This window comes from Syngnathus scovelli, chromosome 14, assembly GCF_024217435.2.
Source record: "Syngnathus scovelli strain Florida chromosome 14, RoL_Ssco_1.2, whole genome shotgun sequence".
Lineage (NCBI taxonomy): Eukaryota > Metazoa > Chordata > Actinopteri > Syngnathiformes > Syngnathidae > Syngnathus > Syngnathus scovelli.
The window spans coordinates 8186576-8202376 of record NC_090860.1 but is presented as its reverse complement, the minus strand read 5'-3'; the positions used below and the strand labels follow the sequence as shown (position 1 = coordinate 8202376).

The following is a 15801-nucleotide window of genomic DNA, read 5'->3' as shown; positions in this document are numbered from 1 at the left end:
CTCTCTCTCTCTCTCTCTCTCTCTCTCTCGCTCTCGCTCTCGCTCTCGCTCTCGCTCTCTCTCTCTCTCTCTCTCTCTCTCTCTTAAAATACCAAATACAATATATTTAATATAAATACAAATACAGTATAGCACTCATTTACATTGCATGTTCAGCATTTGCAAATTTAAATATTTACAGAGTATTTTTTTTAATCTAACCTTGTAGGTGACCCATGATCAACAGTATGAATGTTTTTTAGCATGTTGTGACAAGACTTGGTAGGGTGATAACAAAAAACGGATTTGAATTGTGAAATTGGTTTTCTCCTGGAACATAACTCAAATATTTATTGGTGCGTATTTTTTTTTTTTTTTTTTTTTGCAGTGGAGTGGAGCCATATTGCATCACCCTGCTGTTCTATTGTTTTGCATGCAGCTCAATGAAAACATGAAATAATTTCATCATTATGCACCGATGCATTTTTTGTTCCTTCATTTTAGTCCGAAAATCAGCATTACAAAAGTACGTTGTGTCTTTAACACCTTGTTCTCTTTTAGAGTATGCATTTAAGTGGCATCGGTATCGAACTCAGATCCCGGAGGGAAACTATCCTGCATGTTTTGGATATTTCCCTCCTCCAACACACCTGGATTCAAATAATCAGTTGAATAACAGCCCTGGGTGCATTTCATGCTTTATTCCAAAAGGTGGCAATACTGGCTGCATTGAAAGAGGCTACAAATCCTAAACAGTTTATGCGTTTAAAATGTTTGTTTGTCTCGCTTCTTCGTTAAAATATCAAAACACATACAGCACATTACTTCATTTGGAGCTGACTCATGATTTGAGTCATGATTTACATCATCACACAAAATTCCCAAGGGGAAACTAGAAGTTGGCACGTGAACTATGACGTCATAATGTATATTTCGCAACAGGATTTAGAAACCTATCTTTGGTCCTTAACGTTGCAGAACTAAGTAGCATAATATCAGATGAATGAATGTGAGTAGCAGAAAAGGTGATCTGCTGAAGGCCTTGAATAATTCAGCGGCATGTTTGGCCAACCAGCAGAACCTTAAATTTTATATGGATAGAAGTTTTTTTTTCCATGACCATTGTACATTATTCATTTAATAATGGAAGAGTACCAAAATGTATGCATATATTTTATTAAGATCCACTATGATCCACAGTGTTATTTTTTTATTATTATTATTAAAAGCCTTGTAACCAATGAGGCCAATTTGATTCCAAAGATCCATAGATTTTGTATACAACAATAAAATGGAATAAAATCTTTAAGAGAATTTTTGACTATTGTTGACTATTTTTAGTCACTTCATTGCCCTTGCTGATTAGTCTCGCCACAGTGTTTTTTTTTTTTTTATTGGCTGGGACTGACCTATGCTCTTGCAGTACAGCAAACACACACCCTGTCATATAAAGTGGCATACACACACAGAGGCGTATCAGGTTTCATCGTCCACACAGTGCAGGCAGTGGGTGTTGCGAGAGGAGGCGAGAACAAGAGCTTCACAGAGAAAGAGAGAGAGCAGGACAAGCAGTGTGAGTCAGAGTCAGTGTTACAGAGAAGGTAGACATTGAACACGAGGAAATACATATACGGACATAGAGTGGGCCGCTTGCCTGTGTGTGTATACTTGTGTGTGTGCATGTGTGTGCGTGACAGAGAGAACTTGGTGTGTTTCCACGGGTCTCCTGAGGCCGTGGCAACCATGGCGTCAGAGGCAAACACCCAGTCCAGAGTGGTGTTCCAATCCACGGGCAAAGTCGACGAGCCAGGGCACCGCAAGCTTGGCAAGCTGACCGTCAAGTATAACCGCAAGGACCTGCAGAGGAGGCTGGATATTGAAGAGTGGATAGATGAACAGCTGCACCTGCTCTTTGACTGTGAGGTAAGGGGTAGACTCATGGACACATGCACACATGCACGTAGCAGTGGAGGCAGTGCCCATTTATCCAGCGTAATTTTAGATTGACAATAACGAGAGATTACCCGTGAGATTGTTTCATAAATGCACGGATTTTACTGCACTCTCAGCTGTGTTATAATATTTCAATAAGTGACAGAATATCAGTCGTCTAAGATGCCCCTGTGGATTTTAACATGCAGAAACACAATCCACATCAACTGCACTTCTGTAACGTGGGACACAATCCAATTATGTCACTGGCTGCACATTGATTTGCATTGGATTCTCTCAAGGGGGAAACCATGGCAACAGATGTCTCATCTCCCACGTGTGGCAGCTCAGCGCGGTGGAAAGAGGGATTTCCGTTGGCTAGCTTGGAATGACGATGCAGATTAATGACAACATCACTAAGGCAGGGTGATGGAGGAGGGCATGTTTACGCTTTTGTCCAATTGACTGATAATAAAAACATTACATTCCTCTGAGCTAATTTAGACAGGGACAACAAAATGTTATTTATTGGTTATATTAACAAAGAGGATGAACTTTTTTGCATTGTTGGAAATAAGGAAAGTATTCATCTTTGTCCCCTGGTCTAAAATAGCATGTAAAATAAATGTGTTGTTTAATACATAAGTGGTTAAGTGATTATATATTTTGTATAAAATAATAATTCTTACATGGTTTCATTGTCAGCAATAAGTTGTTTAATAAAATTAGTCATATTGAAATTTTTTAGGAATTCATAAAATTGCTGTCCACTCTGTCGAAAAGGGTTAACTACCTTTTTAAAGATTTTTTTTTTTCATTGAGGCGACTGAAAGAGTGACAGAATAAATAGTTACAATATTTGGTCAGACTGAAATGTTGGAGTATGTCCTAAAAGTAAATATTGACATTTGCATGCTCATTTTACAGATCTAATGGTTTATAATTGTGATGAAGAATTGGATCAATGATAATGATCAGTTAAGTCAGGATATTGCATAACATTGTGTTGAATTTGATTTATTCCTTTAGAATTCTGCAGAAAATTAAGCCGAATAGTAAAAAAAGATTCCATCCCTGTATTGCATCTTCAAAGTTACAATCGCTTCTTCTTTCTCCCAATTGAATCTGACAAACAATAATCATCCATATAAGACACATTAATGTCACCCATATATTTCTTGTGAATCATCATATTGGAATATGCGTACAGAATTATGGCTATAGTGTTTATCATACATTTTGCATTTCCTCAAAAAAAAAAGCGTGCTGTGTTGGTTGGAGTCTTCCGCTTGGAACCTTTTACCAACAGTCCCTTTGCATTGCTGTCTAAATTATTTAACCACATCTCTAATTTATGCAAGCGTTGCCTTGGCCAGCTTCTTTGCAAACTTCACACCTTTAGAGAAATAGTAAACCTCATAGAAGGTATGATCAGTAGAAAAGGGGAAATGTCCAGCAGCATTAAAGCTAAATCGATCATAATACAACTGGCATACAAACATTGGGGGATGCTGACAGATAAAATTTTATTCTCAAACTACTGTGTCAACATCAATTTTTATTTCCTCAATTTAATTGACAGTAATTCTGTTGTAGGGCCTAAAATAGATAGGGCCCTACTTTCTAACAGGAAAGGCAGAAGGACTCTGATAAGTTCAAATGATGTCGGCATTTTCAGTGACATTTTTATTTCCTGGGCATGGTTTCCTTATTATCAAGGCAGTAAAAACATAGCGTGTCTTGATGGCCCTTTGTTTTCTTTCCAGAGTCACGATTATGAGTGACTAGCTGTAAGTTATAAGTTTGAAATGTGCAATATTTGTAAGGTGAAATGATTCCTTGGGGCTAGGTAAATAAAATATTTAATGTTTAAAATAAAAACCCGAATTACAATTAAGTTGGGAGGTAGTGTAAAAAAATAAAGAATTGCAAATCCTTTTCACCCCACAAATATTCAATTGAATGCCCTCCAAGGATAACATATTTAATGTTTATATGTAGAATATTGCTGAGGTCGGACCTTGTAGCTCATAGTCACTTGCCAGGACACCCACAAAATGGAAAATGTGTTCAACCAATAGCATTGCATCATAAAAGACAACAAAGGAACACTTTGATCGGTCAAAAATTAATAAAAATAACATCCACACATGTGTACGCTGACTGATCATATATGTTTTTGAACAAATATAATAAAGCTCTTGTTTTGAGTCACAAAAGAGATAAAACACTCGAAACGACAGAATCCAATTGCTCAGGTGACTGCATCTGTTGGTTTCTGAAGCTAAGACTTTGATATTCATAAATTCCAATAATAGCTTCAACATTTATTATATTGCTTTCAACTGCAGAAAGTGCTACTGAGATGCTGCTCAGAGACCTCATTAAAATGCAATTTCTTCTCGTCTGAAGATAAATCAGCCATGTTGTGCAGTATAAAATGCTGAAGTTGAAGTACTGCACAGTAGAAAGGTCACAGAAAAAAGTCAACTATTTTATTCTCCTTGCACGCGCCGATGCTGAGTTGACACTTTGAGGAATTATTCTTAATCACAAGATCCTCTGCCAATGCTTACATAATGCTACGTAGTGTGTAAAGGTACTAAATCATTTTAAGAAAATAAAATATACAGAGCTTTCTAGCATTGAATTGCATGCACAACTGTGGATTATTGCAATAAAATATGTTTTATTTTATATGGATAATAAAAGTAAAAGTAAAATAAAAAAACAAATATTTCCTTTAGATATGCAATCAATTGGTCAGTTTACAACAAGGAAATGAGCATCATTAACCAAAGTAATAAACACACACAGACACACATGCACACACACCGAAACCCTGCAGAGCTAAGCAGAATAACAAGGGGTCCATCCCGGCACCATGTATCAATTAGAGGGTGCACGGGGGACCAGGAAGAGGGTCCATCCACTCCTCCACTCAGCACTTCACATTGATTAGTTCTCTCATCATCCAGAGAAACGTCCAAGCCCAATCTTCTTCGGCAATGAAATCTTCCCAACCGGAAAATATTCCCTCAGAAAAGCAAACTGCCCTGTCAAATTTGAGCGTATACCTGCTGAGTCTGGATGTACTGCTGGTCAAGTTTCCTTTCAGGACATTCTACAGTATTTTAAAGTCGTTAAATTTTGTAGATGACACATTTGTGATATACTGAATCTATTTTAATTGTTTTTTTTTTTTTTAAATGTAATAGTCAGTCACGACATTCGTGTCTTGGTTTAACAGGGACAGTGGAAACATTGACGCTCTAGTTGACAATAATTTCCATCCCACTGATTTGCTCAGTGTCATAGAGAGACTTTTCACAGGGATTTAGGATGGGATTGTACCCTGTGAGCTTTTGTGTCCATCACATGTCGGTAATAGAGGGATTTGGAATAGAGATGCAGAAACAACTTTTATTATTCTTTTGCAGGAAGAAGATATTCCAGAATTGGAGATTGACATAGATGAGCTCCTGGAGCTGTCAGATGAAGGGCAAAGAAAGCGAGTACAGGTACATAATTGTTGATAATGTCTTTGGATAGAATTTCAAATAACATGGGTTGAACATAAGGGTCCATTATTGGATGGATGGATCATGGTAAGATTTTATTCCCAGTTCAGAAATACCTAACATGTTCTCGTTTTTTTTTTCTTCTGCTTTCAGGAGTTGTTGCAAGAATGCAGGAAGCCAATTGAGGTGAGAAGTTAAAAATCACATCTGTATCCTCCCATACTGTATTGCTAATACGTGCATGTTAGATCAATTTAGGACTACATAGTCGATAAATTTAAATGTCAATGTTTATGTAAGCTGTAAAACGTGGATATGTGTACATGCATGTTCATTAGAGAAAAAGGTCAATGGGGTTACAAGCTTGTTTGTGCATGCTCCTTAGGATTTTGTCAACGGGCTGCTCTACAGGATAAAGGGACTACGCAAAATGTCAGGACCCTTGAAGAAATAGCTCCAGGTCAAATAAAGAATTGAGGCAATGGTTTCTCCAGTCCCCCTTTTGTTTTTACCGTTTGGATGCTTGTATGTGCGCTTCACATGCTTTTTCCCAGGTCAGTTGGACACCAAAATAGTCAGTGAAGTTTTTTTGAATTTGTGGACTGTTATGACATCATGTGTCCCACAAAAATAATAATGCACATGTGATAATAGCTGTAATATCATTTTTTCCTCATGTGTTAAATTGTACATTTTTGTTTTGCTTGTTAATGTACATATATTTTCATTCATGAGTGCTGTATGACAATAAAATGAAACATTTTCAATACTAGGTGTCACATTTGATTGGATAAGAAATGTGTTAATTTGGTCCTATTTAGTCCACACAGACACAGTGTGTATATTCTCACATTCAACGAAACTTGACTTTTACAGTAAGATGAGTCATGAGTCAATATACCATTTCCATTTATTTTTCAGTACAGCCGGGAAAACTAAGGGGATGTCAAGTTTAGGAGTAAACACAGCAAAAATCATCAGCAGGAAGCTCCATTAAGTATGCATCCATTATCCGCAGCCATTTCCTGTCTGTGTACGACATAACCAGAAAGGGCAAACACATTAACGACCTCCATGCAAAGATTAATGGAGCCCCCGGAGGAGCGTGATGATGGTTCCTCCTCAGTCGACTAGGCAGTGATGTGTCTTGATGAGACTACACTCTGCTGGTCTCTCGGTCACACACGAGGGGTCTTTTGGCTCCATCAGGGTCCATTACGGTAATTTGCTTGGATCGCCCCCATTTTCCACTACCATCAGACTCTTCACTTGTGGCCTCTCTGTGAGACTGACACATTTCTGCAACGTGATGAACTGACTGCAACTAGATCTCGCCATCTCTAGAAGACACCCTGCAGGAGCGACACAATGCTGTGATGTTCCGACACACATCCAAACATAATTACAAGTGTGGCTGAGGTGCCTGCCAATGGAGAACAAAATCCCCCCTAATCCTTTTATACAGACTCTATGGAGCTTTGCTACTACAGTGCTGACAGTCTAAGGTTGTAAATTGCTCCAAATTAGCTCATAATTTGCTTTTTGTGTGCGTTGTCAACATTTTATAATACTAAACATGCAAAGCACAAGCGTTGCTGCTTTTAGGAATTAGCCCCAATCATACAAGACCAAGATTTACTTCTATTTTGACAAATTATAAAGAACATTGCATTATTGTTTAAAATGTAGTAGTCTTAATATAGATGGTTTAATTTATTAAATTCATTAATGAAGTATATCCATGTCTGGATTCAAAAATTGCATTTTGAAATAAGGTTTTCTTAACCACATAAAGTTCTCCATAACTGACAAAGCCGCCATCGTTACACAGTGTGGCCATCAGGACTTCCTTTTCTTTTTTGGTGCGGTGTAATTGGTGGTGCGATGGTCCATCCATTTGTTGTGTCCTTCCCTGCGGGTGTACAAGGGTGCAGATTGATAATCACTAAATACTTCATACGCATGCTGCTCGGTAATATGGCAACAGATTGCCTCCCGATTTATCTGGGTCATGGGCTGCATCCGGGATCACATGCAAAGCCACCATGAAAATGTTGTGAATCACCTGAAGCAGCGATTACAGTACAGGTCTCCACCGCAGGTGTAACAGCGTAAAGTGGCATCGTGATTGCAGATGCAACACCACGGAAGTTCATCGTCATCAGGAAGTTCATCGTCATCACTGTCTGATGGCGTTTCCACTGATCTTACGGGTGCTGGTGGAGTCCTACTCTTGGTCGCTGGAGCTTTTGTCTGCCAAACAGATCCAAATAATGATCATTTATAACAAGTATCACTAACAGCTCTGAAATACTCTGTTTTTATTGTTAATACAGGCTTCTTCGAGGACTCTTTCTTCTCGGGTTTTTTCGGTCCACTCTGTTTCTTCTCTGTGTTTTTCGGTCCACTGTGTTCCAGAGGTATGTTGTAGCCACTGGCCTCATCTAGTGCAGCTTCTTCCGTGAGCTGTAACAACAGACACACGTGAATTGCAGCATGTAAGCGTGTTACCGCTGTAAAGTGATTTCAAAATCAATTTTTATTACATGAGAGTGGCACTGGCATCCACATGCACACACACACACACACACACACACACACACACACACACACACACACACACACACACACACACAAAACCATACCTGCTTTAAGACTCTCTTTATAGTGTCATCCTCTGTCTCCTCATCACTGTCAGGATGTTTGTAATCTTCCATCTTCACTAAAAATGATATGTTTTTAAAATAAAAAGTATTCTTATCTTGAGTAGAGAGCACCTTAAACTCACAATAGGAGTTTGTGGGTGGCTTTCTTGCATTGATAAAACACTTTTGTGATTGACTGTTGTGTCGAACCTTTGTCTGGGTCCTGGCCTTTCAGCTGCGCGAGCCTCTTGGCCATATTGAGGATTTGTTCTGTCTCATGATGATCCTTTTTCAGCTCCTTTTGAGCATCTTCAACCAATCGTGCCGCATCATTCTCAAGCTGCCTCCATGAGTCTTGGTTCTCATTCATATTGATGAGTGTCTGGTCCTCTCCTTTGTTAAGATCATTCATATTTCCACTGTCACCTGATAAGACAATTCACCTTCAGTTCATCAAACTGTGATTGCCACTAGCCTTGCAGCGAGACCACAGGGTGGCCGCGAGGAACAAGGGCAGCGATACAGAGTGAAGTTTCCCTCAAAAAGGCTTCATGTCGGAACCCCATGTTAGAACTATTTCAAAAAGTGCGTTTTCTTACTGTATCCAGGATTATCAAATTGACGGTCAATTCCAACTTCATCTGTCATTTGAATAAGAAGATCATTGGCTTGCTCAGTCTGAGTCCTGTTATCTGGAGGCTGGTGGACCTAAAAAGAGCATACACAGTTAGCTTGAAAGAGCAACTTAGTTACTTAAACAGATTACTTGATTCAAAGAGTAACATAGTTACTTTACCGCTTATGTGATTTTTAAAAGTGATTAAGACTAGAAGTTACTTTCTTGCTTACAGCAGATGTTGACAACCCCACTTAACAAAAATGGCAACTGGATTTGCCAGCACTTTACTGGAAATGCATTTTTAACGATAATGGTAGGGCTTTGTTTCAGTTCCATCTGTTGTGAAATGGGCTATATAAATAAAATTGTATTGCATTGTGCTCACAGGTGGTGGGGCTTGAGAAGGAGGAGTTTGGCCCTTTAAAACTGCTAACCGGTCTTCCATCTCCTGGGAAGAAGGCGCTGGCTTGATGGGACCTTTAAGGGCAGCGAGCCTAGCCTCAAGCTCTTTTTCAGAAGGGATAGACTCTGTGCAGAAGGTAGAATGGTAGCATCAATAAATGAAATAAAGGTCATGTAAAATGTTATTTTTTGTAAATAAGAAATCATAATACTTGGTGCAGTGTCTTTTTTCAGCTTTTCAAGCCTTTCAACAATTGCTTGATCTTCCGTACTTAGACCTTTAGGAGGGGGAAGACCTGTGAGAGAAGGTATACTGCCTCCATGTGGCTGTGTCTTCTGTCCTTGCTGTTTGGCTTCAAATGCAGCAACTCGTCTGTGGAGCAATTTTGTTTTGTGAATACACAAGTGCTAGAAACATTACAGACGTGAAGATAAACTCACTTTTTGTAGTTTTCAGGTGGAGACCATCTTCCTGCATCGTTTGAAGTATTCCCACTGGAAACACATTATAGTGGTACAGAATCAGAAGTCACTCGCTGATCTGTTCACTAACATCATTTTCACGAGAGCTACCTTGTAAGATTGCCATGACATTGCTTGCAGACTTTCTGCTGGCTGTTGCCGCAACGTGGCACTACAGCATTATAAGTCAAGCAGCTGGCGCAGAAGGACCGGCCACAGTTTTTACAACCCAGCTAGGAGCAAAATAGATGAGTAAATGATTATTTATATCATGTTAAAAATTAAAACGTATTTATATACAGTAAGGTGTCCCAAAATAAGAAACTTTATACATAGTTTATGGAAAAGCATGACTTGCAAAATACACATGGGCTACATTTATCAAAAAAAAAAAAAAAACAAGGACATGCCCCTTCATATTTCTAATTTAATTATAATACAATAATAATAATAAATTTATAATTATAATTTTATAATTTAATTGATTTATATAATTTAATTTATACTCATGTAAATATCAAAACATTTTAGCTTTTCAAGAATTTCTAAGGTTTATACTCGATTTATACGTTTTTTTAATCCATGAGATTAATTCGCACCTCTTCAATTGTCTTTCATAAATGTTCCGCAAATGAACTGCTTTAATACATTTGCTTTATGTTTGTTCTTGTCCTTGATTTCACCTGTGCGCCTAAAAATATTACAATCCTTTCGAATTTCAAACAGCACAATGCAACAGTCATCCTTTTGTTGTTTAAATTTTTTAGGAGTCAAACCAATTAAAAATTAAATCATTTTGGCACATTGGTCCGAAGCTGTTGGATTTTCTCCACAGAAGCACATCTTTCACCTACAGAAATGTGGTTCGGTATTTAGCCATACTGACCCATACTGAAGACAACTTACCTCCTTTTTAAAAACGCTGAACTTGGTGGTACAACAATAACAACGGTTATCCATTTCTATGCGCATTCAAGATTTAAGTAACAAATGAAAGAATGTTGTCGAACTGTAAGAAAATACCGGCCGTCCAGCTTCCTTGAACAATCAAAACAGGAAGAATCCCGGAAGTACTATCCTGCGTCATATCCGGTTTATGGCTCCTCCAATGAGCCGTCGTCCAATCAAACAGCGCTCCTGGTTCAAAATACAGCAGTAACGAAGCTCTCTGCTGCGCTGCTATCAACAACAGACATTTTGACGCACATCAGGCAATTTGTGAGTCGTAACCAAACTATTACAAATTGTGGTGGGTGGTGGATTAAATGCAACCATTGTTGAATGCAAACTTTAATGTCGATTGATTTTCTTGCATCTTGCTAACGTGCTAGCCTACACGTTATGCGTTCGAGAGCAAATGACACATTTGTTCTTCAGTTTTAAATTGATTATACTGCAAAGTATCATCGTAATTTAATTCATAATGCTGAATCACCACATTTATGTGTTGTTGATCATTAGTCGAGCATTGGATCTTTCATTTGGTACTCAGTTACGTAATGTTTGCCTGTTGAGCTTTTTGCATCAAATATGGAGGATGCTGGAAGACAGCCACCATGCATTTGTTGTGATGAACATAAAATTGATTCTTTAAAAAAAATGCATTTCTTGTTTATTTTCATCTTCCTCTGTCCAGCTGATTTTCATAATGGCAGAAGGAGAGGATGTGGATTGGGAGCTCTGCAAAGAGAACATTAAGCCTCTGAGACGTGGGAGAAACATGTCAGCGTTGCTCCAGGCACTCAGTCAAAGCAAAGATGGCCCCAGCCCTGCCATCCTCCAACAGAGACAGTATGAATGCTTTGATTAAAACATGGCATTGCATTTTATAATAATTGTGAAATTATGACAATATTTGTACACTGCATTCTTTTTTCATAGGGCTTTCGAGGCGGAATTGCGGCTGTACAATGGAGACGATCCACTCGATGTTTGGGATCGGTAAGTTTGTAAGTTAATTGAGTATATTTGCGATGTGAGCACTTTTAATTATGCTCTTGTGGTTCTGTGATGGACAGGTACATCAGATGGTCAGAGCAAATGTTTCCTCAGGGAGGAAAAGGGAGCAACCTGAGCACGCTCTTAGAGCAAGCCGTGACAAGATACACAGACGAAAAGAAATATCACAACGATCCTCGCTACGTTGACCTCTGGATAAAATATGTGAGTCGGGATTATATATTTTCTTTTCCCAGGATGTTGGAACCTAATATTGGGGGTATGTTTGTTAGGCGGGGCACTGCTTGGAGCGCTTGGACATTTACAGGTACATGAAAGCCCAGGGAATAGGGACCACCCGGGCGTCCTTCTATATCGCCTGGGCTGAAGAGCATGAGAACCGTGGCGACTTCCTTAAAGCTGACTTGGTCTTCCAAGAAGGACTTAAAATGTTTGCCCAGCCTCTTGACAGGCTACAGCAGTTTCACAAGTAGGTGTCCACCACTGAACCATTTTTTTGGGTAGAATTGTTCTCTATTTTAAGTGCTGCTTATTGTGCAGTGAGTTGAGCAGGCATATCTCAAGTCTGCGAGGTGTGTTCCTTTTCCCCATAAAAATTTTTCCACCTCCTTCAAATGCTCTGCATTATCAGGATGCTGCAGGCTCGAGCGGCCCGACAAGCGATGAAAAAAGTCGATGATAGTGACAGTGACAACGAGTCCAAAGAACCCGAGAGAGTTTCTCTTGCCGAGCTCAAAACACGAGGGAAGAAGGCCGCCGTGCCTATTGTCAGAACCGGAGCTGCGATTAAAAGTAAGCACAAAAATCAAGAACTCTCACTCAAATACACTGCTTAGACTTTTAGGGCAAGAAATTCTTTTGTGAGAACAGTTGATATGTCGATGTACTCTGTAGGTGTCTCAAGGGGCCTGAGTTTGCGTGCCGATCCCATCGAAGAAAGCAGCAGTCACAGCAGCAACAGTAAATTGGTCATCTTTGATGAGACTAAAGCAAGCGCTGCGCCTTCAGAACCAAAATTCGAGCCTTGGCTGGCTCCTCCTCCTGCAAGGCCAAAGGAAAATGAAAAAGCAGTGGAGAAATGGTGCAATGTGAAGGTAGGTTTAAATGATAGTTCATTTTGATATGTTTCATATATTTCTGCCTACATTTCACTCCATTTTTCTACATCCAAGGTGCGGCAGAAGTCTAAATTTGGACACACATTGATGGCTGCACCTCCTCCAAGACCCACTTTCCAACCATTTGTTGATGAGTCAGAGACCCCAAAAATGTGAGTCATCAATATTGAACACGCATTTGAAATGGATTGAAAATATACAGTAGCTTGGTCAATTTGGTTCCCTGCCAGAGATGAATAAAACATTTTTGCTCAATAAATGATATTAGTGTGCGATGAAGTGCCATCTAGTGTTGAAATTGCAGATTGCAATCTCACCGACTTTGCTTGCCAAGCTTGTCAATGGATCCGAGCCACATTGTGCTGGCCTACTTTGGAATGGCATGTTTGGCATTTGTCTTGATGCCCTAATACACAATTGTAAATTTTATATATGCATACATTTATAACAAAAACATGTACCAGTTCTTGTTGAGCAAGATTGCATTTTCAAGCAAATAGACAATGTACTATATAATTTGTTGTGTATGTGATTCATGTAAGGTTCCTCATTTTTCTCTGTGGTGTGCGTCTTCTCGCTCAGGACGCCGTGCAAGATCATACCCACAGTGAACAACATTTTGTCAGCACGCAAGAGCTGCAGAGACAACGAGACTCCTCTGAAAAAGCTGCTGGAGCAGAAAGAAGGGGAATCGAGCAAAGAGCTGGAAAAGAGCATGTACTGTAAAGAGCTACTCTTCAGCGGCACCACCGAATTCAGCTTAGAGGAACTGCATGCCGAGCTGTATTTAAAAAAGAAGAACTCGCAGGTGGCCAGCTGCCCTGATGAACAATAAAAATCCACTTTACAATGTTTTTAAATTGACAGTTTTAAAGCATTGGTTGTGGCAGCGAGAGAATATGTCAATATTTGAAAGTGTTTTTTTAACAAAATGATTATTTTTTCATTAATTTCCCCAAAAACTTTTTATACAACAATAACTACAGCTTTTTTTTTTTTTTTTGCTGGTTATCCGGGGCCGTTTGTTTTTTGCATTGTATGTTGTTAGGCAAAGTGTCTTGGGTCTGCTCCTATAACTTCTTAGTCAAATAGCAGAATGTTCTGTCATAGTTTCTGTTCTTTATGTTGTCTCACAACATTTCCAATTCATGAAAAGTTGGGTGCTCGACCACCCTCAATAAAACTCTTCATCTCTAAATGTTTTATGTCTCATTAATTCACCATTAGGGATGACCAAATGAATGTTATAATTCAGTTGAATATATTAAGAAATCATTTAGGGCTGCAACTATCAATTTTGATAAGCAATTAGTCTGCTGATTATTTTGTCAATTAATAGATGAATCGCATTTCAAAAACATTTTAATTTCCATGGTTTTTTTTTAAATAACATTTCAAATTGATAATTTAGAAAATGCACGAATTAAGATTTAGCTACTTGGGCTTTAACATGTCAGAAAACAAGATTTTTTTTTTCTTATGTATAGAGGACTACATAAATCAGATATTTACTTTTCAGAAGCTGCATTAATATCTATGCCACACGCTGTGGTGAATGAGGCAGGCCGCTCTCCTCTGGAATACTGGAGAAAAGTGACTTTAATCACATAGAGGAAATATGACTCTGCCAGCTAAGATCCTCTCAACTGGTGAGTTGCCAAACTGTCTAGGTACTTTAAATTTTGAGAGCAGCTGAAATTCACTGATAAATGATGGGAAACATGATGCACTGCCACGGTCCTAACACAGCATAACCACATTATAATCTACGGCTCGCTTTTTGACAGGATTTATTAAAAGCTCATCCCATGAAAGAAAGAAAGCAAGCAGGCAGGCAACAACTCTGATAGCAGAAAATCCATAGTGACTTCTTCTACTGCAGGGTGGCAAAATGGTAGAAGTAGGCCACATTTGTGCAGACAGAGCATGCAGCTTTTTTTTTTCTCTTGGCTTCCTACTTTGAAAAACAAGCACATTCATGTTGTATAGGCCACATGCTTTTAACCCAGCCCCCCACCCTTCACTTTCACATTTAGAAGTCACACGTATACATATTTCATAAAAGCACAGAAAGAAGCTATACTCAGTCGGTTTGCCTCAGAGATTCTCACAATATGTTATTAGTGTCATTTTTTTGGGTTGGGTGTCGTTTCCTGCCAGGAAAATGAGTCAAAATGAGTCATAATAGAAAATAACTTTTTCCTTGGTAGAGGTAACTCACAATTTCAAATGTATTCGTTTATTCATATCTATTATCAATCTTACCATTGTGCCACGCTGCCCCATCGGTTAAATTTAATCTAATCCTGATTACGTAATATTTCTTCAATTGTTTAGCTTGAGCTTTGGCTCAGTATTAACATTTATATTTTTATGATGACAAACAACATCCGACCTCCACAACATAACAGCAAAAGGTAAATTTAATGTGTCAACTCTTGATATATACATTTCTTAATGTACTCCTTCTTGTAAATATCTATTTCATCTGTGTATGTTGAACTTTCTGACCCATTCTGTAATCCTGACAGCTTCAGCAAAAGAGTGAATTGGAATGTCAAATATAATCATTATTATGCATATTGCTCCTCCTCTTTGGCTTGGATTTATTTGATGTGTCAAGAGGAACATCATCATTTCAGCCTCTTCGGGATAGCCTGTGCAAGCATATCCAATCGTCATCTTTTACATGTATGCCCCAAATCCTGCTTGCCTTGTCTGCGTGTGACTTGACCCTAATACGTTTTCCTGCTTTGTGCCTCGTCTTAGCGTCTGCATAAATTATTCAGAAAATAATTGTGGTGGAAAGAGAAGTGAATGTTTCGCTTAAGTAATGATGACGGGTCTTTGGAAGACCTCTTTAGAATCCCATAAAAAAGGTTGCAAGGGTGAGAATTGTACCTTCTGCAGAAATATTACACACCACCCACCCCTCCCTTTTTTTTTATACCTCTCCTGCCATCTGCCATCCTTGACCCTGTCATTCCATGGATAATGCATTTGACTGAACAGCAGCACAGTAGGTGAAGGCATCACCCTCATGTTCTCATGTCACCCAGATGACGTGTAAAGGAGACAACATGGGTGGGGGAGAGGGATGAAAGGTATCCCGACCAGGTGTACAGGAGGTCTTCTCTCCTTACAGTCACCGGATACCAGACAAA

At 38.9% G+C, this 15801-nt stretch overlaps 3 protein-coding genes across 4 annotated transcripts; 2 read left to right on the top strand and 1 right to left on the bottom strand.

The window, feature by feature from the left end:
- The first annotated feature begins 1461 nt into the window (after positions 1–1461).
- ppp1r14d (protein phosphatase 1 regulatory inhibitor subunit 14D) lies at positions 1462–6204 on the top strand. 2 transcript variants are annotated; one of them, XM_049740082.1, is made up of 5 exons: positions 1463–1580; positions 1677–1902; positions 5352–5432; positions 5586–5618; positions 5818–6204. In XM_049740082.1, exons 2-5 carry the CDS (start codon positions 1723–1725, stop codon positions 5884–5886), a joined length of 363 nt encoding a protein of 120 aa, XP_049596039.1. In that variant the 5' UTR covers positions 1463–1580; positions 1677–1722; the 3' UTR covers positions 5887–6204. The 2 variants fall into 2 exon arrangements, with proteins under 2 accessions (XP_049596038.1, XP_049596039.1); XM_049740081.2 differs by having other exon boundaries at positions 1462–1902.
- A 120-nt stretch (positions 6205–6324) lies between these two features.
- Positions 6325–10613, bottom strand: zfyve19 (zinc finger, FYVE domain containing 19). The gene is made up of 11 exons (XM_049740080.2): positions 10467–10613; positions 9672–9793; positions 9540–9593; positions 9311–9471; positions 9082–9224; positions 8677–8785; positions 8288–8503; positions 8078–8154; positions 7767–7898; positions 7498–7685; positions 6325–7344 (listed from the first exon to the last, which is right to left on the bottom strand). The coding sequence occupies exons 1-11, from the start codon at positions 10530–10532 to the stop codon at positions 7272–7274; spliced, it is 1341 nt and encodes a 446-aa protein (XP_049596037.1). The 5' UTR covers positions 10533–10613; the 3' UTR covers positions 6325–7271.
- On the top strand, positions 10551–13835 carry bub1bb (BUB1 mitotic checkpoint serine/threonine kinase Bb). The gene is made up of 9 exons (XM_049740079.1): positions 10551–10778; positions 11197–11351; positions 11442–11501; positions 11579–11723; positions 11792–11988; positions 12151–12311; positions 12414–12613; positions 12692–12789; positions 13220–13835. Exons 1-9 carry the CDS (start codon positions 10551–10553, stop codon positions 13470–13472), a joined length of 1497 nt encoding a protein of 498 aa, XP_049596036.1. The 3' UTR covers positions 13473–13835.
- The last annotated feature ends 1966 nt before the right edge of the window (positions 13836–15801 follow it).

Coding starts and splice junctions, on each gene's coding strand:
- zfyve19 (XM_049740080.2), bottom strand. CDS start 10,532: ATGCGCATAGAAATGGATAACCGTTGTTATTGTTGTACCACCAAGTTC. Junction 9,794..10,466: donor TCAGCGTTTTTAAAAAGGAG/GTAAGTTGTCTT, acceptor TTTTGCTCCTAG/CTGGGTTGTAAAAACTGTGG. Junction 9,594..9,671: donor TGTCATGGCAATCTTACAAG/GTAGCTCTCGTG, acceptor ATGTGTTTCCAG/TGGGAATACTTCAAACGATG.
- ppp1r14d (XM_049740081.2), top strand. CDS start 1,660: ATGTGTGTGCGTGACAGAGAGAACTTGGTGTGTTTCCACGGGTCTCCT. Junction 5,433..5,585: donor GGCAAAGAAAGCGAGTACAG/GTACATAATTGT, acceptor TTCTGCTTTCAG/GAGTTGTTGCAAGAATGCAG. Junction 5,619..5,817: donor AATGCAGGAAGCCAATTGAG/GTGAGAAGTTAA, acceptor CATGCTCCTTAG/GATTTTGTCAACGGGCTGCT.
- bub1bb (XM_049740079.1), top strand. CDS start 10,551: ATGAAAGAATGTTGTCGAACTGTAAGAAAATACCGGCCGTCCAGCTTC. Junction 11,724..11,791: donor TTGACCTCTGGATAAAATAT/GTGAGTCGGGAT, acceptor TATGTTTGTTAG/GCGGGGCACTGCTTGGAGCG. Junction 12,614..12,691: donor AGAAATGGTGCAATGTGAAG/GTAGGTTTAAAT, acceptor TCTACATCCAAG/GTGCGGCAGAAGTCTAAATT.